This window comes from Sander vitreus, chromosome 2, assembly GCF_031162955.1.
Source record: "Sander vitreus isolate 19-12246 chromosome 2, sanVit1, whole genome shotgun sequence".
NCBI lineage: Eukaryota > Metazoa > Chordata > Actinopteri > Perciformes > Percidae > Sander > Sander vitreus.
The window spans coordinates 10164450-10192431 of record NC_135856.1 but is presented as its reverse complement, the minus strand read 5'-3'; the positions used below and the strand labels follow the sequence as shown (position 1 = coordinate 10192431).

Sequence of the window (27982 nt, the reverse complement as noted above, 5' to 3'; positions counted from 1 at the left end):
TGGGGAGCTTGTATGGACCTGCTTACATTATTGTGTCGTGTCTTTTTAGTGTTTTGTTGAAAACATTTAAAGTGTTTTTAAACCAAAATAATCAGTGCTGTTTTTTGTGGTGTTTTCCCCTGCTGTATTTACGGTCATCTTTCTCTTCTGAGAAGGACTTGCTACTAACTACTGGAGTTTGAAAAACCTTTGAGTTGTATGCACTTTAAATGTATTAACACTACAGTTTTCTCACTTTTACAACTTGTGTTTACAGAACAGTCTGTTCATTGTGCGTCTTATCTGTTTTTAAAGTTACCGTTTATCATTATTAACCCTGAGGTTGTATTATAATGCAAAGAACAAATACATTTCAAAATACTAAACTGTAACCATGTTCATTTGACCATTTCTTGTGTGAGGATTTTGTATAGATTTTCCAGTACAATCTACATCATATACACTTCTCTCATCAACAAAACAAAAAACAAATCAAAACATACAACACACACATACGTATTTATGTTTTACTTGTTTTTATGTTTTACTTTATTGTGACACATTGCATGTGACCTTGTTGACTGCCTTTACTGTTAAGATGTTTAAATGGAAAATAAATATTCTAATTCGTCAACACGTCTTCGTTTTTTTTTTCTCTTTCTCTCTCCTATTTTCTCTTTCCTAGCCCATTAGATCTAGCCTCACAAATCTGTCATTAGCGTCTTGTTATACTAACTCCAACCCAGAAGGGGTCGCTGCTCATGACACTTTCCTCTGTCATTGACAGCAGCTCAGCTGGTACGGAACCGGAGACAGCGTGCTGTTGTTCGGCTCTTCGAGATATCAGTCAGCCAAAATGTTGAAAATTACGATCCGGGCAGACGTAGGGGCCCTTTGGGTTTTATTCTGTATCACCTATTCCCAGTTCTTGACTGTTTCATCTGAGGACATTGTGGTGGCATGCGGGGGATTTGTGAAATCCGACGTTGAGATCAATTACTCTCTGATCGAGGTGAGTGAAAACCTCCCGGCTAGCTTATTAGCTAGCTAACAGTTAGCTGATTTATAGTTGTAGCTAGCTAAGCTAAAGGTTAGCTACCTATGTGAAGACTGGATATTTGGTTGAATGATAGTTTACATGAAATTATCACAACCATAGTCTACGTTAATTCAGATAATGCTATTTTGCTAGCCAGTTCGGATGTTTTCTCTACGCAGTGACGGTTGACTAAAAAACCTATATGTTAGCATATGTCACATCAGTTTTAATATATGTTAACACTGCTCACTCTTAAATCCTAGCTACAACCTGCCCGTCTGTGGACGAGGAAGACGTGGTAGCCATCAATCTTAATCCTTGCTCATTCACAGACTCCATGGGATTAGCCATTTAGCGAAATTAACTAACCCAGATAGACCGGTCTGGTTGTGAATAACATCGGATACAAATTACTCAACCAATTTGCTGTTTAACTAGTATATAAAGCAACATAGACTGTTACCTAGTGCCATAACAGTTCAGGTTTAGTAATAGTAATTAAAATATAAACTTAATAATCAGTTTCTGTCTACTTTCATGCACAGATTAAACTGTACACCAAACAAGGTTCTTTGAAATATCAAACGGACTGTGCTCCAATCAATGGCTACTTCATGATCCCCCTCTATGACAAGGTATGAGATTCACTCCTTTGAGTACTTTTAACTCTTTTATTCACTGAAGATGATGATTGTAATCTCTAGACTTGTCTCTTTAACACAGGGAGACTTTGTTTTGAAGATTGAGCCTCCTCTCGGGTGGAGCTTTGGTAAGATTATATCATATCAAACTATTGATTTTAAAATGCAAAGACAGTCTCAGAGGCTGTTTTGCGTAGGCTAATCTATGTTCTCACGTCTGTCTTTTGGTTGATTTTTAAACATTTTTTTTTTACTTGTGCTTTAACTCTTACCAGAGCCGACCAGTGTCGACCTCCATGTGGATGGAGTGAGCGACATCTGTACAAAAGAAGAAGACATCAACTTTGTTTTCACTGGCTTTTCAGTCTCAGGAACGGTGAGAATTGTGAAGGATTTCCTGCCTCATTAATGGGAACTTTTTGTCTTAAAACTTTTGACTGAGATCAAAGAAAGTGAAAAAGTGCTCAGGTTCAGCTCCTCACATCATTGTCTTTTTTGTGTGTGTGCTGATAACTACCGCTTTCCATCTATGCACCAAAGACCAGAAAAAAAATAGTTTGATAGCATTAACCACCCCTCTGCAAACCTTTTTTTTTTTTCAGGAAATAATTTGTCCAGGAATGAATTAATGTCATATAATATATATCTCTCTTTAGGTTCTGAGTAAAGGCCATCTCCTGGGTCCGGCTGGAGTAGAAGTCAAACTCACCCTAGCGGGAACAGTGGAGAAACTCCAGAGTGTCGTCACACAGCCCGGAGGAAAGTAAGTGGCTCTCACCTTTCTGTGTGTTTGTTTGTTGCTTTACACAGGTTTTTCTGCAATTAACATATGTCTCTTTAGATTGTTTGCCATTTCAAGGGCTTTTCTTTTTTTGGTCTACCTAACACAGGTATACTTTTTTAAAAGTACTCCCTGGAAATTATGACATCACAGCTGCCCATCCCTCCTGGACTCTGGAGCAGGTTGGTACCAACACTTTTAATTAGGCCGTGTTAAAAGCACAGAATATTAGTGGTGGGACTCACCGGAGTCCTCACGATACGATATCAACACGATACTCATGTCACGATACGGTATTATTGCGATTTTAAACATATTGCAAAATTCTGTGACATATTGCAATTTATTACCTTTTTTTCCCCAACTTCAAATTTTCAAATAATATCCCCAAAAGGAAACTTCGTCAACATCTGTTTTATCTAAAAGATAAATTTCTCTGTTTGTTTATCTTTATTCAATTTATTGCAAAATGGGATTGTCAAGCAGACAAACTAACCAACACATATATAATAAAAGATGGATACTTGGCGTCTGTGTATCGATACAGTATTGCCATGGACAATATCACGATACTGTGCTGTATCGATTCCGTTGAAGATAGCTTTTGGGACCCAACTATGTATTAACTCTATATTGTGAGAGAGAATTAATATTATTGAGATTATTTTTTCCAAAGACCTCACTACAATGAGAGATTTCTTCTTGTAGTCATTATAAAAACTGCATCATAAGGCACTTTTGCTCTGGCTTCAGCATTTAGCCCTACTTAGTGCTCCTTGATCAAACGACTTTGCAAGACATTGTTGTCATGGTCAAATCTTTCTTTACGCTCTGTGATTCCCCTAAAATGTTACTCACATTCTCTAACAAGAGAACAAACCCTAACAAGAGAACAAACTATATGTATACTCTAAATCGCACAGACACTGTAAAAAAGAAAAATATACAGTAGTAGATACTTGTGTAGCTTGGAATATAAATAGAGTCCCCCACAATGATGGTTTAAAAAAGATGGATGAAGACGCTTGCTCTACAACAATACATTGTTGAGTGGAGACGTTTTGGAATAGAGTCTGAGCAGATCAGCAGCTTTGTAACTAATGATTTCAGCCTCATCGTCATCGTTTTCTTTCCCATACCCAGGTATTAACCCATTGCTGGCTACCACAGAATGGCACTTCTCCGCTTGAGCAGTGTCATTAATACAGCGAAGAATGCATTATCTCAGAGTTTTTTTTATTTTTTATTCTGTGTCACTTTTAGTGTGGAATACTTCATTATTCACCTACTTGCGTAGCTGATAAGGTTCCCTGTCAGTTCAGCAGGTTTATAAGCATAATGATCTCCAGCAGTAATGGAGCACTGCTCCTGACAGAACCATTATTCTGACTCTTAACTGTAATTTCCGTGGTGACCTTTTGCCGTCTTCCTACAGAGCACCACCTCGGTGCTCGTCTCCAATGCCAATGCCCCGGCCGCCGACCATCTGGTAGTCGGAGGCTACGATGTCTCGGGGGAGGTCCGCAGTGATGGAGAGCCCATGAAAGAGGTCACCTTCCTACTGTACTCTGCCGCAGTCAAGAAAGAGGTAAACCAACATTATTTAACGTTTTTGGAAACGGTGGGGAGTCAAACTGGATCGGGATGTCATAGGGCTTGTCGGATTTATTCTGCATTATTTGATTAAAGTTGTGCACGTTATGCTGTTTCAGTAGGATTTCTGAAATATCATGGAATTGTGTATTGATTATAATTACAAGTTAAATTGCTACATATGGGTGCGCTTGTTTTCAGGACGTTGGTGGCTGTAACACATCCCCAGTGGATGGGGCAGATTCTGGGGACAGCTCCCTGGTCTACCTGTGCAGCTCTCTGTCCAGGGAAGATGGGATCTTCGTCTTCCCCTCACTGGCCAGCGGCGACTACACCGTGGTAAGCTTTCTGTTGGAAAAAAAAAAAGAAAAAAAAAAGCAGACAGACAGTTGTCTTGTCATTTCTAATCTTGCTCAAAGTTGTACTCCTTAAGGTTAAATCCTGGTTGGTTTGGTGACACTTGTGGTTGCATAACGGTTCACTTGAATATACGACATTAGCATATTAAAGGACTGTATTACATCATGCTGTAACCACAACTGGATTTGAAATCCAGCATGGGTATGGCAGACTCTGCCACTACCACTAAAATCTACCATATAGAAAGATGATTGCTCAAATGTAATTAGTTGAATGGGTATTGCAGAAAAATTGAGACAATAAATGGTGTAAAACATGGGGTTTGATTTTATGACATTGTAACTCTAACCTGCATGCTGCATTGAAAAACACATTGCCTCTCTCTCGTGTAAATATAATTATTTCTGTTTTTGTGAAATCCTTCCCTCCAGGTGCCCTTCTACCGGGGAGAAAGGATCACGTTTGATGTCGCTCCTTCTAGGATGAATTTCAAGGTGGAACACAACAGTTTGAAACTGGAGGTAAATAGTCAAATTGTATTTATATTATTATTATTATTATAATAGATAGATATTGCATAGATAGATAGATAGATAGATAGATTGATTGATTGATTGATTTCCCTGTGCCTGCTCCACCAGAAATAAAAACATGAAATGATTCAGGATTATTCCCATTTACTTTCTTTAGGCACCACTGTCATATTTCATAAAACACCTCTTTGTATATGTACACTTACTGTACCAACCGAGTTAAGCTGGCCACAATAATTAGTACTTTTATTAATGTTAAACACATCTCATTTAAAGTGGACAGAAAGTCATTGCACTTCTAAAACACACACACACACACACACACACACACACACACACACACACACACACACACACACACACACTTACTTTCCAAAAGGGCCAAGACAGAGAGATGCTGAAGACAGTGAATATAAGCAAAAAAAAAAAAAAATGAAAGGACAACACAGATATACTAGTGACAGAGTGAGTGAGCGAATAGTTTTCATTATCTTGCAAATATGAACACATTTTATGCATGGTACCACATTTTGACAACAACAAAAAAAAAAAAGCTGTTTCTGTTGCTCCGCATGCAGCCCATCTTCCGTGTCATGGGCTTCTCAGTGACAGGCCGAGTTCTCAACAGCGTGGGTGGGGAGGGCGTCTCTGATGCCACAGTGTCCCTCAACAACCAGATCAAAGGTAGCCATACTCAAAGACTCCACGCTTTAGTTAGTGTCTTAAAAGCAACAAAAACATCCGAACAATTGCGGTAATGCTCTTATTTGTGCATTCGGTGGTTCTCATTGTGTACACATTTTTACACTGTTACGTACTTTTGCTCTTCTGTCCTCACAGTGCTCAGCAAGGAGGATGGTTCTTTCCGGTTGGAGAACATGACGGCTGGTACCTACACCATCCGTGTCAGCAAGGAGCTCATGTTCTTTGAGCCAATCACAGTGAAGATCGCCCCCAACACACCCCAGCTGCCTGACATCATCACAGCAGGGTACGTCTGGCCTGTCCGCTCACTGCTTGAGCTGCATACATTTCCAATTCTTAATATTATACATGTTTTGACATTAATTACAAAAAGTCAGCTTCAGTGCTGTCAGCTTGGTTTTGCACATTACCACATTGGTAACTGGCTTGATCTAAATTCTGCTGTTGTTGCTACACAGGTTCAGCGTGTGTGGCCAGATCTCCATCAGCCACTTGCCCGAGGGCATGAAGCAGCAAGGCCGCTACAAAGTCTCTCTGACACCCCCGGGCCAAGACAGTGCAGCCAGCAGGACCATCGACTCCGATCCTCAGGGGGCCTTCTGCTTCCAGGCCAGACCTGGAGACTACAGTGTCCATGTAAGAATGGCAGCATTTAGGTTTTTATATACGAGTGAGGACGTAATCTGTACAGCTTTATCTGTAAGCAGGGATCTTCAACAGGGGGGTCCTCGGAGTCAGTGCAGGGGGCGCCTCCAAATTATTGTAAAGTCTTAACATGAATCCAACAGTAAAGGAGTCACTAAGGCCATCCACATACACAGTTCATCCTAAGGGTACACTGTGCTACATGTATGTTTAACGTTTAAACATGATTTATAAAATCATGCCGACAATTAGTAGGCTATTTTAATAGCTTAGTATGCAAAAAGGTAGAAAGGCGGCCCTACACATTATTGTAGGCCCAGTTTATTATGCAACTTCATTTTAAACAATATATGTAGTAGGGGTTCCCTACTCTATCTCTCTGTAAGTTAAGTGGACCTTAACTTAAAAAATGACCCCTGATTTAAAGGGAAAATCCACCCAGAAAGTGAAATGACATACTGTTTTATATTTATATAAAAATGTAGAGCCCAGTTTTAGTGGGTGCCTTTTTACCAGTCTGTCATTAAGATGCACAACATGACAAGATAACACCTTGTCCTAACTGACTGTGACGCGAGCGAGCTTCGGCGCCAAAATCAGTTTGATTGTATTTTAGTTTTTTATTGGAATGTCCTAACTGCCCACAAGTGACAAGCTGAATTTTTGTTGGACGCTCTATTTCTATTTATTCCTGTTAACTTTGAAAGCATCGCAATGGGCAAGGAACGGCTGATTAGTCAAGTTGAAATGAAGAGTTTTCTACACAATGCATTTTTAATTTCACCAAAAATACGACTTTTTCAAAACCAAAATTTTGTCAGCCTCCATTTTCAGTCACTAATATAAATGGACAAGAAGCCTTCACTGCTTGATTCTCAGATTTCCAATTTTTGTGTTTAAAAAATAACATATAAGATAATAGTCTTATCAAAAACTAAGGAAAGAGCAACTACCCAAATCTTTAACGGATTCAGAAATGATCCAGAATAAGTCAATACTATTAGGTTTTGGGATGTATTGCCAGAGATTTAATTGATTTCAGTACTTATATATAAATGGATAAAAAAAGCGTTGCTTTCTACAAGGTAACTTCGGTTGTATTTCCATGTGTTCAGGTGTCGCTCCCCGAGGCCGAGGTGAAAGCAGGCCTGGCTCTTCAGCCTCAGGCCCTGGAGGTCTCCCTTGTGGACCAGCCCCTCACAGACCTACTTTTCACCCAATTCATGGCTTCTGTCTCTGGAAAAGTCTACTGTTTAGGTAAGAACCTGGTCATTTACACTTGGTTTGTTTCTAAAAAGACACTCTTGTCTGAAATGCAGCTTTAACCCCATAAAATGATGACGTATTTGTGTAGTTGTTCATATTTTCACTGATTTTGTGTCCTCTGCTCGATCGCTAGCGTCCTGTGACGACCTGTCGGTAACCCTGCAACCAGTGAGTCGGCAGGGAGAGAGAAGGTCGGTGTCGCTGCCTGGCAACAGTGACATCCTCAGCTTCTTTTTTGACGACGTTTTACCAGGGAAATACAAAGGTCAGGACTCCCTACCAATAACACTTTACATGCTAAGTAATAGTAGTATTAATAATTGTGATTAGGGCTGCACGATATGAGGCAAATATGTGATATGCGATATATATATCGTTGTTGAATATGGCGATAACGATATTACTTTCTATAAATATACATTTATTAAACTGGACTCAGTTCTACCTTTCTGCTGCTTTCAGTATTCTGCTAAAATACAACAAATTGCTTGTTTAAAACAAATTAAAGGAAATCCTTTCCAACATTCTTTTTTTGAACATTGAATTGAATATAAAAAGTCACCACTAAAAAAAAAAAAAGACATTTTTTAAAGTGTAGTTTTCCACTATTTTCTTTCAACCAACACAAAACATCTCTGAGTGTCTTTCGCGATATGTCGCAGCCTTTCGCGGCGGGTTTATTGCGCCAGTCAGTTTCGCGATGCAGATGAAAAAACGATATATTGTGCAGCCCTAATTGAGATTGTTTTTCATTTTGTGAATTGTTTTTCTTTTATTTTGGGTTAATTAGAGCAATTAGAAGTTGCAGTTGTGTAAATCAACATTTAAGGAGAGCACAGATGCAGAACCGGCATGCAACTCTTGAGTGGAACAACTCAAGCCGACCATTGTATATAAACTCTACTATGAATTCCTCCATCCTGTGTACATTTTTATTCAGAACGATTGCGGTGTAATCAGTAATTAGTAATTTCCAGCTTCCGATCATAATTGATATTTAGCACCAGCTTTCAAGGAAGCACACATTATTCAGCCGGTGTTTCGGTACCTTCTGGTGCTGCACCCATCTCACTCGCTGTTCACTACACTCAATCTGTTCTGTGTGCCTGCGAGCCATCTGCACGCACCGCATCTTTTGAGGCATGTTTACTCGGCGTGTAGTGTTGCCAGGCACGAGTAGTGCAAGAAGTTTACTTTCTTAACCATTTAAGATAATTCCGGCGTCTGGGTAGCTCATGTGGTAGAGACCCATATGGAGAGGGTCAGTACTCGATGCCGCGGGTTCGGTTCCGACCTGCGGCCCTTTGCTGCATGTCATTCCCCCTCTCTCCCCTTTCATGTCTAAGCTGTCCTGTCACAAAAAAGGCCTATAATGCCAAAACAAATAATCTTTAAAGATGAGATAATTATAAAATGGGAGAGCCTCGACCTGAAGTGATCAAGGCTTTTGAGGTTTTCTTCCTCCTTGGATGGTGTGGCAGATTTAACACTTTTCCACAAACATCTGTTACTTTTTAGTCTATTTTGTTAACTACTTGTTGTTCTCTCCCATGTTTACACCTGCCAGTGAGTATTACTCACGAGGAGTGGTGCTGGAAGCACAAGTCCATAGAAGTGGAGGTTCTGGACTCTGACGTTGTGGGGGTGGAGTTCAGACAGATTGGCTACATCCTGCGCTGCTCTCTCTCCCATGCCATTACTTTGGTCAGTAAATCAGTAGCTGGCGTGTGTTGTAACAGTGGGTGGCACGTCCACAATTGTTCTATTTCTAACTGGATAAGTTTTTCTGCACAGGAGTTCTTCCAAGATGGCAGCAAACCTGAGAACGTCGGCGTGTACAACCTCTCTAAGGGAGTCAACCGCTTCTGCCTCTCCAAGCCTGGTGAAGTTTATTCTATTGAACCCCCCCCCCATTAGCATGAATTAGCATATCTAGAAAAGAAAAATATCAGTGTACCAAATGTTCCCTCATGCATAATTAGAGTACAGAGTCTTGAGCCTAAAAGGTCTGTGTCAGACTTACCTAAATATAAAACTGGAGCAAAGTAATTAATCAACTAAAAATGGCTTGTCCAGGTGTTTACAAAGTCACCCCTCGCTCCTGCCACCAGTTTGAGCAGGACTTCTACACGTACGATACGTAAGTAATGAGATGCTGTGTCCGTTTTTATTTCTGGGTTAAAGAGTGTTCTCCCTCGATACAGTTCAACCAAGTGACTGTTAACCTGTGTCGAACAGCTCGGCCCCCGCTATCCTGACCCTCACCGCAGTGCGCCATCACATGACCGGGCTCATCACCACCGACAAGATCCTAGACGTCACAGTTACTATCAAGTAAGGACTCGCCATGGCCAGGCCTGTAACAATAATTACATATTACAATAAATATTTTTGAATTTGACTGAAAGAGAGCTTTATATTCTATATATATATATATATATATATATATATATATATATATATATATATATATATATATATATATATATATATAGTAATTATTTCTGAGACAAATAATTATACAGCAAAATTTGGAATTGTTACAGCTCTAAACATGGCTATGCTCATTTTTCATAGAACCCTGTGTGCTAATATTGGCACAAAGGGCATCCTTATGCGAATGTCTATCTTACATGTGTTATTTATTTTTCCTCCCTCTGTCAGATCATCTATTGAGAGTGAGCCGGCGCTGGTGCTGGGTCCCCTGCGGAGCCTGGAGGAGCAGAGGCAGGAGCAGCAGCTGCAAGAGATTCAACTGCGCCGTCAGGAACGTGAGCGCCGCGCCGCCGAAGAGGACGGGGGTGCCAGGGACGATAGCCCTCCTATCCAAGAGAAGGCCGATGAACTGACAGGCCCCTTCCACTATGAGTTCTCCTACTGGGCCCGGTCAGTCGCACTGCATTTCTCCATTTCTCCTCTTTTTGTTTCTGGGTTCCATTAGTTTGGCATGGTGGACTTAAAGCATAACTCTCGCCAAAATGCAACTTAGGGTCTTTTTGTGAATGTACCCGAGTCAAACTTTCGTTTAAAAGCATATTTAGGACGGAATCGCCACTTTTAACATTTACTGTATTTTCGTTTTTCGGTCAAATGGCCTTTTGAATGGGAGTGCTAGGGGCACTTTTATGCTAGCCTCAAAATAGCTATTTTTGAAACACTAAGAAGGCTCGACACAACATGAGACTTTGCTCGAAGTATCACCAGGGGCTCTACACTTTAACGAAAGCATTGACAACATTGTATGTGTACACAGAGTTTACTAAAAAAGGTTTTGAACAACTCACCGTAGGTCTTGTTTCCGGCCGCAGCCATTTTATCAGTCAAAAACAATATAAGCAATATAACGGGGAGGAGAGTAAAGATGGAAAGCTCCTAATCCTTAGTTCCATATAAATGCACAGATTATTTCTTGTTTTGTCGTTATTGGAAAAACAATATTGACCTCGTAGTTGGAAAAAGGAGCTTCATGTGGAGTCCGTTCATTCGCATACGGATATCAACTCGTTTTGACTGCCGAGGTGGTAACGGCCGGAAACAACAAGACCTGAGTGAGTTGTTCAAAACCTTTCTTTTCAGTAAACTCTGGGTACACAAACAATGCTGTCAATGCTTTCGTTAAGGTGTAGAGCCCCTGGTGATACTTCGAGCAAAGTTTCATGTTGTGTCGAGCCTTCTGTTTTAAAAATAGCTATTTTGAGGCTAGCATAAAAGTGCCCCTAGCACTCCCATTCAAAAGGCCATTTGACCGAAAAACGAAAATACGGTAAATCTTAAAAGTGCCGATTCCGTCCTAAATATGCTTTTAAACGAAAGTTTGACTCGGGTACATCCACAAAAAGACCCTAGGTTGCATTTTGGCGGGAGTTACGCTTTAATGTAACAGTGCCCATGAGCCATTGCTATTGCTCAGACAGAGGCGAGAATCAAAGCTGTAGCAAATTTGAAATGCTTTGTCATTGCAGTTTGGAACAGAACATGGCACCATAGATGTGGTATTTATCAGTTTTCTACCAAGCATAAGATTTAACCTCCACTTGTCTTTTAGCTGCACACGCAACAGAATGTTCAGCTCAGTGATTGGATGTTTTCTTATAAAAGGCAAGTCGAGGAGTTGTATTAAACTTCTCTGTTAATGTCCACAGGCTAGGTATTGACCATCCTGCTATGAATGCATTTTTTTTTTTTTTTTTTGTAATGAGTACACTGCACCAAATTCCTAGCAAAGTATTGAATCTTGACTTTTTAATTTATTTAACTAGATATTTTCTTACGCAGTTGCTTATCTTTTGATACTGCAGTATTTTTTTGTAACTGCGAGTCCCTTTTAAAATTGTCTATGGAGAAAATGAACAGGACTTTTCCCTCCAGAACACTAGACTCCCAAATAACCCCTATCACTTTGCAACTTTATTATTAGCGGCTGGTTGACATCCACTAATAATAACCACCAGTGTCTAAGTCTGAGAGTCTTGCTTAGTCTTGAAGCTCATGTGAAGATGCAGTGAGTTAAAATAGACTGTATGACTGTACAGGGCTGGAGAGAAAATCACAGTGACACCCTCATCCAAGGAACTACTGTTCTATCCTCCTGAGGTAGAGGCCACTATAACTGGAGGTAAGTTCCTTTACACACACGTGCACACACACACACACACATACTTGCACATGCTTCTAACATTTTTGCCCCAACTTCCGACTGTATTGTTTAGATGGAGAAAGAGCACATAACATAATAGCATCTTAAATCCTCTAGTACCAACACGCTCCCTAAAAAGTAATGACACTCTCTCGACAGAGTCGTGTCCAGGTCGGCTGGTGGACATCGCAGGGCGTGCAGGTCTCTTCCTGGAGGGCAAGGTGTCACCGGAGTTACAGGGTGTGGAGATCTCCATCACTGAAAGAGGAACTGCTGCACCGCTCATTACCGTGGCCACCAATGAGATGGGAGCATACAGGTATGAGAACCCAGCACTTCACATGAGATGAAAACTAGAGGAAGGATGTTACAGAGCCTGCGACACAAGCTGAAAGCAGCCGTCCTATAAGTCTGGATGCTACATTTTTGTCATGCTGAAAGGAAAAGAGTCCAGAACTTAGGGTTCTGCTATACGATTATGTGCTAAACAAGTCATAAATATACTTAGAAGCCGGTCCATGAACACATTTGAACCTCAAAAGAAGTGTAGAAACAGCAGCGATGTCTGTGTCCTAGTTTAAACCCTGGAATGACTTTGCCGTTGAAGCCCAGAGAGTAAAAAAAAAAAAAAAAGTAATGAAAAAGGTAGAATCCCTAGATCCCCAGATAATGAAATCACAATCTGCACCTGAGAGACCAACAAGTTTGTGCAATCTGTTTAAAAGGACCTGAGGGTAAACCCTGTCAAAAGCTGCACATAAGAGTGCCAGGGCTGGAGCTTTTAGCTCATGAAGCACTGCATCTGTGCCGTTCTGTGGCATGAAAACTATATTGATATTTTTGACTTGGCTTGTTTGTTCAAGCTTGCTAGCAGTTATTCTTCTCCAGCGTTTATACAGATGTTTTGTTTGCAGATGAGCAGGTTGTTGAGAGTAGTTTTTAGCCATGCTAGTGACCATGATTAAGCACACAGACATTAAATGTTGAGATTTAGTGTGACTTGCACTTTCTGAGGAAATAGCAATCTCTGATGTCAGGGTTCAACGTTACGGTTTTTGTTTTTTTTCACTTGTCCGGTCGAGCAAGTGGGGAAAAAAAATTCTACTTGCCCAAAGTACATTTTTTCTGGCCCCTATACAAATTGGTTTTGTCGGGAAAAAAAAGTGTGAAAAACGTTGAAAGGGTCAAGAAGCGCCGAAAAGAAAAGTCAAAAACTGTCAAACCTCGAAAACGTCAAAAGTGTCAAAAAAAATGTCAATCCGTCAAAAACGTGAACAAAAAACGTCAAAATATCAAATAAAAGTAAAAAACCTTGAAAGTGTTGAGGCGAAAAAAAACCCGAGAACGATAACATAAGTTATGATACGATGATGCCCGAACGGGCTACTGGCTTATTATACGGGCTACTGGGTTATTGTATTTACTTGCCCCGGGCCATCGGGCAACCCTTATTGTTGAGTCCATCATAAATCCACATCCATAAATCCTCCTTAAAAAGATTACAGGGGGGGGGGGGGGGGGAGCTACTTCTAACTCCAGGACTTGTTTTCTTAAGTATCAAAGTAATCCAGTGATAGCTGTCTGTACAACTATGGGTAGATCTCAGATAACCGCTGAGGATGTCCCCCCGTGATCGCCCGCTCCGGCCACCGCTGCTGCCCGCTGGTCAAACTAACCTGTACGGCGGGCCACAGCAACCTCTTATTTCCGAACATTCATCTCTCCCCCCGCCACACGAGCATCACCGCTGCAGCCTGCAGCAGCAGGATGTGTTACGAGGAAGTGGGAGCTTGATGATAAGTAACGGTGCTGCAAAGGGTCAAAATAGTAGCCCCTTAGGCACGACGCAAAGCCGAGTGAAGTGTAAAATAAATTAATAAATGCTGGCATGCGATTATTAATTTTAATCGCATCGCGATTAACGCGTTAACGCTGACAGCCCTACTTATAATTAATTTGGCATACTTTTAATGCTGCCAATTTGCCAAAATGTAAAGAAATATAGGCTTGTATATTAAAAGAATGGAACTCAAGTGGTAGCCCACAGCATAACTCACTGAATCCATAGCAACATTATACTTCCTATTCACATACCAAAGCATTATGGGAACTTTAGTTCCAAAAGTTAGAGCATGATTATTTTCGAAACAGAACTAAGACAAAGAATAATAATCATAACAGGTGTGACAAAATCCATTAATATCAGCGATAGCCATGGTCAGAGGCATTATCTTTTTGGGTTGCCCATCCGTCCCTGGAACGCCTTCAGGGAATTTCTTTAAAATTTGGCACAAATGTCGACTTGGACCCAAGGATGAACTGATTAGATTTTGTTTGTCAAAGGTCAAGGTCTCTGTGACCTCACATAACACGTTTGGCCATAATGCAAGAATTCCTACGCTAATTATTGTTAGCTAATTATTATAATTAAGGTTTACACAAATGTCTAATAGGATAACATGATGAAGTGATGGCATTTCATATCCAAAAGGTCAAAGGTTAACTACACTGTGACATCATAATGATATGCAAACACACTTTTCTGGCCATTATTCAACACCATAACTCAGGAACAGAAGGGCAGATTGGGATAACATTTCACATTTTTTCGGATAGTGAATTGGTGACACTAATCTTGAAACTGTGGTGATTGTATAGATCTTCTGTGCTACCAGGTTGAAGATCTATGTGAAGCATCCGCATTTCGCCAAAGAATACACTTAAAATCTTTTTGTTGAATTCTTTGGTAGTCTTCACTACATGTATTATGAGGGAGAATATTTTTTGACATTGTACCGATACACACATCACACGTTGTAAAGGTGCAATTTTTAATGTCAAAATGAATCTGTAGGTTAATTTTCCCTTCACTTCCTTCTGTATGCGGGATAGTATATAGCATGCATCAGCATGGACACAATGCACCCTGGACACTGTTTGTCCCATTACCATCTGGGAAAAGATACAGAGCCATCAAAACCCAGAATAACTGACTAAGGAACAGCTTCTTTACCCCCCACCTCCCTCCTTTCCTCCCTCCACGCACAAACGCACACAAATACAACCTGTAGCTGCTAACGAATACTGTCACAAAAGCACTAGCACTTTAACAACTCTGCAAATGCTCATATGGTTACTACGTGCAATGCCTTTTTATTTATTTACCAATGCTGTATTGATTGCCACCAACATAATTTTGTTGTGTTCATAAAATGACACATAACACACAGTATAAAATATGCAACCCGGAGTCCTAACCACCGTTGTGCTCCCCTCTTTGCCTCAGTGTGGGTCCGCTCCACAGCGACCGGCAGTACGACATCAGTGCCAGTAAAGAAGGTTTTGTCCTGAGTCCAGTGGAGGGAACCCTGGGAGATTTCAAGGCGTTCGCTCTGGCTGGTGTCACCTTCAAGGTACAATGTGACCAGTCCTCACATGCATACATATTAACATCCCAGTAATCACCAGCCACTTTTACATCTGACACTTTCATCCAGAATATTTTATTATAGCTCTTTGTTCACATTTACTACCTGGCCCTGATTATGTGGTTTAAAGTGCATATGAAATGACATGATGAGAGGCTGCTGTTGGTTCCTACTTTTGTTTTCACAAAATACAATAAAAAGAAACCATCACTGATGATAGTTTTGCTTTGCTGTGTGCTGCTGCCAGTGCGTCGCCTTTTGTACTTACCCCCCTTTGTCAAGGGGGTATGCAATTATCTACGCCGACCATGAGATCCTGGCACAAATGATCAGTGTTAGTTTCCCTTTTCAGGCTGTGTGATGACTTGCTTTGATACAAGTCTACAGCGTTTACAATGAGTTTTATGTCCTTATTTATCCTTCTATTGTATATCCTCTCTGGAATAGAACAGTAGAGACACTAAACTCACCTGTCTGTCTGATTATACCCATCATTTCACAATTTGGCTCTCGCAATTTGAGCCCTGACTAAGTGTTGTAATTTCTCTGTGCTTGTATGGCTTCATTGCAATGGGCATTTTTCACCTCATACTCTTTTATTTTGAAAGACCACCTCCCAGTTCATCCACAGCTACAACCCTTTTCAAATATGTCCAATTTCTATCATTTGTTTTGACACACTCATGGGCTATGGTCAGGGGTAAATTGGGATTTGTTATGTTGGGGGGGGGGAGGGTAGGTTTGCACGATATTGACAAAATGTGATATTGCGAAATTGATTACGAATATTGCGATATCAATGTCCCATCCATCCATCCATCTTCATCCGCTTATCCGAGGGGTCGGGTCACGGGGGTAGCAGCTCCAGCAGGGGACCCCAAGCTTCCCCTTTCCCGGGCCACATTAACCAGCTCCGACTGGGGGGATCCCGAGGCGTTCCCAGGCCAGGTTAGAGATATAATCCCTCCACCTAGTCCTGGGTCTCCCCGAGGCCTCCTCCCAGCTGGACGTGCCTGGAACACCTCCCTAGGGAGCGCCCAGGGGCATCCTTACCAGATGCCCGAACCACCTCAACTGGCTCCTTTCGGCGCAAAGGAGCAGCGGTCTACTCCGAGCTCCTCACGGATAACTGAGCTTCTCACCCTATCTCTAAGGGAGACGCCAGCTACCCTCCTGAGGAAACCCATTTCGACCGCTTGTACCCTGGATCTTGTTCTTTCGGTCATGACCCAGCCTTCATGACCATAGGTGAGGGTAGGAACAAAAACTGACCGGTAGATTGAGAGCTTTGCCTTCTGGCTCAGCTCTCTTTTCGTCTAACGGTGCGATAAATTGAATGTAATACCGCACCTGCTGTGCCGATTCTCCGACCAATCTCCCGCTCCATTGTCCCCTCACTCGCGAACAAGACCCCCAAGGTACTTGAACTCCTTCACTTGGGGTAAGGACTCATTCCCTACCTGGAGAAGGCACTCCATCGGTTTCCTGCTGAGAACCATGGCCTCCGATTTAGAGGTGCTGATCCTCATCCCAGCCGCTTCACACTCGGCTGCGAACCGATCCAGTGAGTGCTGAAGGTCACAGGCCGATGATGCCATCAGGACCACATCATCTGCAAAAAGCAGCGATGAGATCCCCAGCCCACCGAACTGCAACCCCTCTCCACCCCGACTACGCCTCGATATCCTGTCCATAAATACTACAAACAGGATTGGTGACAAAGCGCAGTCCCTGGCGGAGGCCAACTCTCACCTGAAAGCGAGTCCGACTTACTGCCGAGAACCCGGACACAGCTCTCGCTTTGGTCGTACAGAGATTGGATGGCCCTGAGAAGGGACCCCCTCACCCCATACTCCCGCAGCACCTCCCACAGTATCTCCCGGGGCACCCGGTCATACGCCTTCTCCAGATCCACAAAACACATGTAGACTGGTTGGGCATACTCCCAGGCTCCCTCCAGGATCCTTGCGAGAGTAAAGATCTGGTCCGTTGTTCCACGACCAGGACGGAATCCGCATTGTTCCTCTTCAACCTGAGATTCGACTATCGACCGAACCCTCCTTTCCAGCACCTTGGAGTAGACTTTACCGGGGAGGCTGAGAAGTGTGATACCCCTGTAATTGGCACACACCCTCTGGTCCCCCTTTTTAAAAAGGGGAACCACCACCCCGGTCTGCCACTCCTTAGGCACCGTCCCAGACTTCCACGCAATGTTGAAGAGGCGTGTCAACCAAGACAACCCCTCCACACCCAGAGCTTTAAGCATTTCTGGACGGATCTCATCAGTTCCTGGGGGCTTTGCCACTGTGGAGTTGTTTAACTACCTCAGCAACCTCCACCAGGGAAATTGATGCCAATCCCCCCTCATCCTCCAGCTCTGCCTCTACCATAGAGGGCGTATTAGTCGGATTTAGGAGTTCCTCAAAGTGCTCCTTCCACCGCCCTATTACCTCCTCAGTTGAGGTCAACAGCGTCCCCATCCTTACTGTACACAGCTTGGATGGTTCCCCGCTTCCCCCTCCTGAGGTGGCGAACGGTTTTCAGAAGCACCTTGGTGCCGACCGAAAGTCCTTCTCCATGTCTTCTCCGAACTTCTCCCACACACGCTGCTTTGCCTCTTTCACGGCAGAGGCTGCAGCCCTTCGGGCCCTTCGGTACCTTGCAACTGCCTCCGGAGTCCTCTGGGATAACATATCCCGGAAAGACTCCTTCTTCAGTCGGACGGCTTCCCCTGACCACCGGTGTCCACCACGGTGTTCGTGGGTTACCGCCCCTTGAGGCACCTAAGACCCTAAGACCACAGCTCCTCACCGCAGCTTCAGCAATGGAAACTTTGAACATCGTCCACTCAGGTTCAATGCCCCCCAGCCTCCACAGGGATGCACGAAAAGCTCCGCCCGGAGGTGTGAGTTGAAAGTCTGTCGGACAGGGGCCTCCTCCAGACGTTCCCAATTTACCCGCACTACCCGTTTGGGCTTACCAGGTCTGTCCAGAGTCTTCCCCCACCCCTGACCCAACTCACCACCAGATGGTGATCGGTTGACAGCTCCGCCCCTCTCTTCACCCGAGTGTCCAAAACATATGGCCTCAGATCAGATGAAACGATTATAAAATCGATCATTGACCTTTGGCCTAGGGTGCTCTGGTACCAAGTACACTTATGAGCATCCCTATGTTCGAACATGGTGTTCGTTATAGACAATCCATGACTAGCACAGAAGTCCAACAACAAACAACCACTCTGGTTTAGATCAGGAGGCCGTTCCTCCCAATCACGCCTCTCCATGTGTCTCCATCATTGCACGTGCGCGTTGAAGTCCTCCAGCAGAACTATGGAGTCCCCGACTGGAGCCCCATGCAGGACTCCACTCAAGGTCTCCAAGAAGGCCAAATACTCTGAACTCTTGTTTGGTGCATATGCACAAACAACAGTCAGAGTTTTTCCCCCCACAACCCGCAGGCGTAGGGAGGCGACCCTCTCGTCTACCGGGGTTAAACTCCAACGTAGCGGCGCTCAGCCGGGGGCTTGTGAGTATCCCCACACCCGCCCGGCGCCTCACACCCTGGGCAACTCCGGAGAAGAAAAGAGTCCAACCCCTATCCAGGAGTATGGTTCCAGAACCAAGACTGTGCGTAGAGGTAAGCCCCACCAGATCTAACCGGTAGCGCTCCACCTCCCGCACAAGTTCCGGCTCCTTCCCCCCACAGAGAGGTGACATTCCACGTCCCCAGAGCCAGCCTCTGCTGCCCGGGTCTGGTCCGTCGAGGCCCCTGACCTTCACTGCCACCCATGTGGCAGCGCACCCGACCCCAGCGGTTCCTCCCACAGGTGGTGGGCCCATGGGATGGAGGGATGTCCGCCACGTAGCTTTTTCGGGCTGTGCCCGACCGGGCTCCGTGGCAAACCCGGCCACCAGACGCTCGCTGACGAGCCCTCCATCTGGGCCTGGCTCCAGACGGGGGCCCCCGGGCTTCCTCCGGGCAGGGTCACTTCATCCCTTCCTCGATTTTTCATAGGATTTTTTGAACCATTCTTTGTCTGGCCCCTCACCTGAGACCACTTTGCCTTGGGAGACCCTACCAGGAGCACAAAGCTCCAGACAACACAGCCCTCAGGTTCATAGGGACACACAAACCTCTCCACCACGATAAGGTGATTGTTCCCGGAGAAGGCGATATCAATGTTAATTTCGATATTTGTAAACGTGTAAAATTACAAAAGTTAAGGGAAAACGCATCAAAATAGATTCATAACAAAGTTTTCTTACAACACAGGGATTATTTCAACTGACGGTCATATTGGACTGGTACAACACGAAGAAATAATGAACGACCATGTCTACAGAACAGGACATGTTTTACTGGTTGTACAGTATAAAACCAATAAAGAGCATGTCTACAGAACAGGACATATTAGAAACAATACTAATAAATATAAAAAAATATTGCATACTTATCGCGACCCTTTTGATATAATATTGCACAACGTGATATCCATCCATCCATCCATCCATCCATCCATCTTCATCAGCTTATCCGGGGTCGGGTCGCGGGGGTAGCAGCTCCAGCAGGGGACCCCAAACTTCCCTTTCCCGGGCCACATTAACCAGCTCCGACTGGGGGATCCCGAGGCGTTCCCAGGCCAGGTTAGAGATATAATCCCTCCACCTAGTCCTGGGTCTCCCCCGAGGCCTCCTCCCAGCTGGACGTGCCTGGAACACCTCCCTAGGGAGGCGCCCAGGGGGCATCCTTACCAGATGCCCGAACCACCTCAACATGATATCGCGATAACGATTTTGAGTCGATATATCATGCACCCCCAGTGGGGGGTTCTGGTTTCAGGGTTGCCATGGGTGCACATGTGTGGGCATAGACTACAAAATCTGATTTATATCATTTGACAAACTATAAATAAAATATAAGGTTTGATGACGTGTTAAAGTCATTGTTGGAATTTTTAACACCGAGAAAAATGTAAAAATATATACATTGTTGAAGATGTGCTTAGTTAAGCGTCCCCTGATGACATAGAAGAGCGCAGGCCTATGTGCTGTTGCTAAGCCCCGGACACCCCCGGCCCAATTCAACCCCTGGGTATAATATAAAGTGCTGGAACCGTTAAATGAATCCATGGGATAACTGACATGACGTGAGATCTATAACCTGTGCTCTCCCTCTCTTTCCCTCTGTACTGTAGATCAAATCGGAGGATGGTGTTCCCCTGTCAGGTGTCCTCCTGTCTCTGAGTGGAGGACAGTTTCGCTCCAACCTAGTGACTCAGGACACCGGCCTGCTCACCTTTAATAACCTGGTAGGGATCCAGCAATTTGTTAATATACCTTGACCATTGCAATTTTCTTTCTGTGTTGTGAGATATTAATTCTGCAAAACTGTGAAGCTGATTGTAGGAATGCTTTGACTTCTGTTGTGCTCCAGCTAATGTGTATATTTATTCTGCTTTCCATTTGATGTACCCACTGCTTATCTCTGCTCCAGAGTCCTGGTCAGTACTACTTCAAGCCCATGATGAAGGAGTTCCGCTTTGAGCCAGCGTCTCAGATGATCACAGTGGAGGAGGGTCAAAGCCTTAGTATCGACATAACTGGCATTAAGACTGCGTACAGGTATACAGATGTACCCTTGATGCTGTTTGTTCTAGGGGTCCAGCTCCAAAAATGTCCACAGCACATGATTCTGATCCGTGTCCTGATTTTGTACTGTCGTCCTCAGCTGCTACGGAGCGGTGCAGTCTCTGAGTGGGGATGCAGAGAGGGATGTGGCCGTGGAGGCGGTGGGACAGCGAGAGTGTAGCCTCTACAGCGAGGACACCGTCACCGATGAGGAGGGTCGCTTCAGACTCAGGGGTCTGCTGGTGAGTACGTTAGGAACATGTTCAAATCAGATCGGAGGGTTTTAAAGTGTTCATATTATGCTCATTTTCAGGTTCATAATTGTAATTTGAGGTTTCACCCTGTGTGTTGAGCTCTGTTTTAGCTACAGAGTGAGACTTTGTTGGGAGTCGCACATGCGCAGTAGCTAGGTAAGGACTACTAGCCATTAAGAAGCAGAGTATGAGGGCGTGCCATGCTAGCAGCTAGGCGAGCATTATGACGCACGTTAAGTTAGTAACTCAGTTACCACATTGTAAAAGTAATTAGTTACTCAGCAAAGTATTTTTTATGTTCTATAACGCTATTACGTTCTATAACATCTTTAACGTCAAAGATGTTTATATTAACTGATTTAAAGAATAAAAACGCTATATACAGAAAAATCGAGCGTTGCTTGTTTTAACAGAGTGGCTCCGTCTCCTTCGCTGGAGCTCACGCTAGCTGCATTTGGGGTTGGGTTAGCAGCAGCAACAAGTGTCGTGTTAGCATGTGTTGATGTGAGGTGCTTCATAAGATTTGAGTTGCTTGAGGCAGACGTGGATAAAGTCTCTTTTTCCTGGGCATAGCGTGCATGTTACATAAACATTCTTGCCTTTAATTTCAATGAGCAAGAAGTAGTGCCGGTATCAACGGTGTCATCATCCCCACCCCTGCTCTCTCCAGGCAGCTGATGTGTAGCCAAAGCCTGACACCTCGCGCTTCATTCAACCAAATTGTAGTAACGCGCCACTTTACATTCTCAGTAACGATAACGGCGTTGCAACGATGGGAAAAGCAATTAATTAGATTACTCCGTTACCGAAAAAATAACGCCATTATACTTAAACGCCGTTACTCCCAACACTGGTAAAGGCTGGATAGAGCAGTTTGTGAACAGTGTTTTCTGTTGGAGATGGTAAGTCCCTTTGGGGTGGACTTTGGGCTTTTTCACTTTGTAAACCTATAACATGCACAAAGAAGATGTATAACACAATTAAGGAAAGGGGAAAAAGCCAAAAAGCAACTCTACAGGTGCTGTCCTGCCTTAGATCACTAGAAAAAGTATTGTTTTGACCTTGTAATACACAATGTGTAAGCAGCATTTGAACATACGGTGTATATATATATATTTTTTTTTGTACACAGCAAGCATATTGAACCCTGGCAGTAATCAAATGCTATACTTTTACTGTGTCTTCTAAAACCGTTTTACTGTACACGTCGTATGACTTAATGAATGTTATGTTTCCTTGCAGCCGGGTTGCAAATATCTAATTCAGCTGCGAGCTGAAGGCAACGACCACATAGAGAGGGCCTTACCACAACACAGAGCTATAGAGGTAAGAAGCAAACTTAATAAAGGCCTGATAATGCCTGAATTATGCTTCTTCTGTGTTGAATCTGCCCTCAGAATAACGCTACCCCATGGATGTATAAAGTGCGTTTAGGCAGTGTGTGGTCACGTGAGAATCAGACTTGTAGAGGGTTTCAGAGCATGCAGACTTTAAGAAGAGGTTGTACAAAGTATATTTTGTAACTTAATCACTAGTTATTATATTACACCCATCTTGAATGTTGAATTGTTCATAATTTTTTTTTGTAAAATATCAAGTTATTTTTTACACAATTGTTTGTTTTTCTTCTTATGCTCGTTTGACTTGTATGTTCAAGTTAAAAAATACACATTTCAAAATCTTAGTAGCCTATTTTCAGCATTTTCCTTGATAATCAAGTAAACTCATGATACCATTATATTGCAATCGCAGTGACTTTTCCTCCTATTTCTGCAGCCCTACAACTATTTTATCTTTCATCAACTTCTAGTAACATGCCATTTTTGATCTACCAGTCCAAACAGTAACACATTTTCAGTGTCTTATGGCGTTTTTCCACTGCTAGTACCAGCTCGGCCTGGCTCGACTCGGCCGCGGTGCCCCGTCCTCCTTTTTTCCATTGCAGATTTAGTACCGCCTCATGCATGAGGCAAGCGTGGCTGGTCGTCTAGCGGCGCCGCAGTAAACTGCCGTGACCTAACGCGACACGCACAGAACATCGAAGGTGTGTTGTTGTTGTTGCCACAGCCAGAAGACACATTTTGTTTCAAAAGAAGCTGGAGGCAGCAAAAGAAAACACAGCTGGCTAAACTATTTAAAAATGGCGGGTTTGTTCAGGACACCCCCGTCTGTCGCTTTTACGTCACCTTTTGGTATTGGCTCAGCTCGCTTGGAACCTCGACTGAGGTGGTACTAAAAAAAGTACCTGTTAGCAGGTACCAGAGACTTTTTTTCGTAATGGAAAACCAAAAAAGTCGAGTCGAGCAGGTACCATGTAATGGAAAAAGTGTTTTCCCTTTTATATGTGGCAATGAAACTTAGTAAGGCTATGGAAAACTTTTGTAATTGAATTGTTGAAATAACTGTGGGAACCCTGTGATTATGACTTATCAGCAGCCTTATCACATGGGCCCTTCACTGTCCGCAGAACAAAAGTAGCAGTAATCTCATTGCGAGTTTAAACCTCTCGGTTTATAATTTTAGCTCGTCTGAAAAGTGCCAGCCCCCTAATCTTTCTGGCAAGGCTGGAAATGCCTTAATTCCACTTAATTCTCTGTTATTATCACACCGTGTGACTTGTACAAAGCTTTATCCACAGTTCACAATTGTTGTTTTCTTTAAGAGCCCAGGGTTGTATCTGTAAATTAAGCTCTGTGTTCCCCCTCAGGTCGGCAGTAATGACATTGAAGGGGTCAACATCATCGCATTCAGGCAAATCAATCAGTTTGACCTCAGCGGAAACGTCCACACATCCCCTGAACATCTGGCAACTCTATCGGTAGGACTGCTTGACTTCAATTATCCCTGCATTGTGGTCCTTTTTTATTTTTTTTTATTGAATGAACGCATACATTTCTGCAACTCGCATGGCAGGAATGTGCAGAGTTGTTCAACGTTTCTCCCCTCTCCCCTTTCATTTGTCCAGGTGAAGCTTTGCAAGAGTGACAATCTGGACAACCCAATCAACAGCGTCTCTCTGGGACAGTCACTCTTCTTCAACTTCCCTCCTCTGGACAGAGATGGAGAGGTATCTGCTTTTATTTCTGCCCTCTTAATCATTAGGGATGTCGTAATTTTAAGAAATGTATAGACCCAGGACATGCTGCTGTTGGATCTAAAGTACCACAGACCTAAAAAAAAATTGTATTCTTCGGCTATGGGGAAGTGCAAGTTTAGCAATTCTTGGCTTGAAAAAAAACTGAATTTAGGGCTCAGTTGATAAAGGACGATAAAGGTCTTAAATTTAATTCATAATGTTCTTAAAAAGTCTTAAATTTGACTTGGTGAAACCTGCAGAAACTCTGCTTTCTTCTGCAGAGCTATGTGCTGATGCTGTACTCAACGCTGTCCCACTCCCAGTATGACTTCACTCTGCCTCAGGTCACCTTCACCTCCAATGGCTACCACAAGCACGTCACACTCACCTTCAACCCCACTGTAAGATGTTTGTTTTTTACCCATGGTTTAAAGGACAAATGCGGCGCAAAATGAACCTAGGGGTTAATAACACATACCGAGTCAACCGTTCTCTGGGATTTGTTCTCATGCTAATCGAATGTGACCAGTTTTAGCGCAAACCACTAATTAGCTTATAACGCTAGTCGTCGGGGCACGGAAAACCGTCACGTTCAGTCGAACGCCGTGCTTGAGCTAGGTTACTGGTTACACGGCGTTCGACTGGTCGTGACTGTTTTCCCAAGATGGCGCCTGCCTTTGTACGTGAACGGTACTGTCTTTATAAACTATCTTTTTAATAAACTAACTGTACACTTACAAAATTCTCAATGCATTGGTTTACAGGTTATAAGCTAATTAGCGGTTTGCGCTAAAACTGGTCACATTCGATTAGCATGAAAACATATCCCAGAGAACGGTCGACTCGGTACACATTATTAACCCCTAGGTTCATTGTGCGCCGGATTTGTCCTTTAACCTACAGACTATTCAAATGAGAGTGTTTTCTGTGCAGAAAACATCAATTGTTTTTATTTTACTGCTAAGAACTACAGGATTCCTGACTGGTAGTGAGTCATACTGTACAGATTGTGGCATTTTTTTTATTTATTTGTTTTTACACCATAACCGTATTGATTGAGCTGTTTCCCATCTCAGGTTGTGTGTTTTATGCGTGTGCTTTCCCACAGCGTAAAGTGCCTGACCAGGACGTTGCCCAGGGCTCCTACATAGCTCTGCCCCTCACTCTGCTGCTCCTGTTAGCAGCATACAACCACGAGAAGGTACATCAACCCCTCCACCTGCTCCAGACTATATGTTCAAAGAGCTTTTCTTGCTCTACCGTTGAATTTCTCAATCTCTTTAGCTGGAATTTTGGCTTCATCATGGCCAAGCTTAAAATTTGACATTAAAAAAAAAAAATGTTTCTTGTTGTTTTTTCTTGTTTTATAATCAGTTCGTATTCACATTAATCACATCAAATATTTTTCAATATTTCAAGTAAGAAACTGTTAATCCAAAAAGCATTTGTTTTAATACATTTTTGCTGATGTGTGTTTGCAGGTAATCCCCCTCCTGTTGCAGGTGGTGAATCGTATCCAGGGAGTGAGGAGCATGGCCCAGGTCAGCGGGGACAACGCCGCTATGGACGAAGCCAAACGTCAGGCCAAGAGACTGAAGGCCAGGCGCACATGAGGACACAACCACGGCTCACCTCAGACCACATCTTTGTTCACTAAAATGTACACTTGCACCCATGGTTAGAACCTCAGAGAGCACTGCGGGTAAGCTCGCAGAGGAGATGCTGGTTCACTAGATAAACCTCTTTAATGTTATGGAGTGGCTAATTGTGGGTGCTAGTGAACTATTTAGCGCGCTAAGATGTGATATGGCCCCGAGTGAAGCCCAGCACGGACCACTGCGCGCATTACCACCAACCTCTTCAGCCGTTCAGATGCACTGGACTTACAGCTATTTTTATAGCACTGGACTTTTTTTTTTTTGGTTTAACTCCTTTTTTCCCCAGAACACTCATTGTCTAAGAAAATTGTTAATATTTGTGATAGAGTTTGAGCCATTTTTATACCTTTTTGTAATTTATCTAGGTCAACATAAACATCCTTTGCTTGTGGTTTGAAAGGACTTGAATGCTTTTGATTTGAGTCCCAACATAGTTTAGGACTATCAAGCACTGTGGAAGATCATGAGTCTCACCTGCCAGCATTTGGGTCAATTCAGAGAATACACAAAGGGGATTTTCATCAGAATGTGGCTTTGATAAGATCTAATCATGACTACCAGTATTAACTTAAGGTTATTTAAAATGTATAGTTTAAATTGATTTCTATGGGATCAAACAAGGGTCGATAAGATTTAGAGCTTGACCGGTGATTGTCAGAAATGATTTCAAAACTTGTTGTATATCACGCTTGTAAACCTGTGGGGAACTCTGCATGAGTTGTTTGTGAATGTGTAGAGAAGATTTGTGGTAACATTTGAGAAGAACAATCACAAGCTTTGTATTTATTTTTAAACATCATTTCCCAGAATCTCCAAAATCTTTTTGATGCTTATTTGACCCCATAGCTTTGATGTTAAACAGAATCATCCCCAAGCTGAATTGACTTCTATAATGCCATCACAAAGGTGGGATTGTGTAACCGTTAACTATGATTGAAAGACAGCCAAAGGTGAGCTTATAAATGCATTTTTTTTTTTTTACACCATTTTTAGTCATGTCATATCACTTAAATGTGAAACACCCACGAGTTACAGTAATTCACTCCACTTGTTGATGGTATTTTATAATCTAAGTGTGATACAAGATTGTCTTTCTGTCAGTTTCAGCTCAGGAAAGAGGTGGTTGATAGGATGCTGGAAATTTGGGTTTGAATACTGTGGTTTTTTTGCAGGGGGTGAACTGGGGTGGTGGTGGGTGTGGGGGGGCGGGGAGCTATAGAGGATAGTTGATTAATTTATTAACATATGTCTAATCAGATGTGAAAACCTAGTTTGTATGCTGGGGAATGTCCTTCAGAAGTGTTTGATTTTTGAAAGATATTCTGTCAGATGTGATGAAGATGAAGTGTGACAAGTTATTTTAAAGAGCAACTTAAATTTAAGAAGACTGACGGGAAGGGAAAATGAATGGGAATATCTACAAAGGGTTTGTCATGACCGAGTAAAACTGCGAAAGATAAGGCAGAATTGTAATTGTAAGCTCATTGCCTTACCGCTGAGTTGTTAGGCACTGTGAAAACTCTATGGACCCCAATTATTTTTCTGTATTTAATTCATCTGCTCTCAGTTGTGGCTGACTTCCGTTGAAAGATGAAAAGGCCACTGTCTATTTACTGATTTAAAAGATATTCCTATTAGTCCACATTTAGGGGGAGTTGATTAGTTTGGTTGGGGTGGGAGAGGGAGGGTTTAATGTCATTTGGTCAGAATCTGTTTATTTTGTTTTGACAAAAAGAATAAAGTTCGGAAGGAAATTAA

General features: G+C 42.9%; 1 protein-coding gene across 1 annotated transcript; it reads left to right on the top strand.

Annotated features, from left to right (window-relative positions):
* Positions 1-769: 769 nt before the first annotated feature.
* nomo (nodal modulator) lies at positions 770-27982 on the top strand. The gene is made up of 31 exons (XM_078276553.1): positions 770-991; positions 1564-1653; positions 1742-1787; positions 1935-2035; positions 2316-2422; positions 2550-2622; positions 3876-4028; positions 4235-4372; positions 4825-4914; positions 5505-5610; positions 5767-5917; positions 6090-6267; positions 7392-7533; positions 7676-7807; positions 9110-9246; positions 9337-9424; positions 9619-9682; positions 9781-9876; positions 10207-10428; positions 12075-12157; positions 12338-12497; positions 15465-15591; positions 20804-20917; positions 21103-21230; positions 21337-21478; positions 22733-22816; positions 24198-24308; positions 24456-24557; positions 24848-24967; positions 25675-25767; positions 26048-27982. The coding sequence occupies exons 1-31, from the start codon at positions 836-838 to the stop codon at positions 26177-26179; spliced, it is 3666 nt and encodes a 1221-aa protein (XP_078132679.1). The 5' UTR covers positions 770-835; the 3' UTR covers positions 26180-27982.

Coding starts and splice junctions, on each gene's coding strand:
- nomo (XM_078276553.1), top strand. CDS start 836: ATGTTGAAAATTACGATCCGGGCAGACGTAGGGGCCCTTTGGGTTTTA. Junction 9,877..10,206: donor GACGTCACAGTTACTATCAA/GTAAGGACTCGC, acceptor TCCCTCTGTCAG/ATCATCTATTGAGAGTGAGC. Junction 25,768..26,047: donor CAGCATACAACCACGAGAAG/GTACATCAACCC, acceptor GTGTGTTTGCAG/GTAATCCCCCTCCTGTTGCA.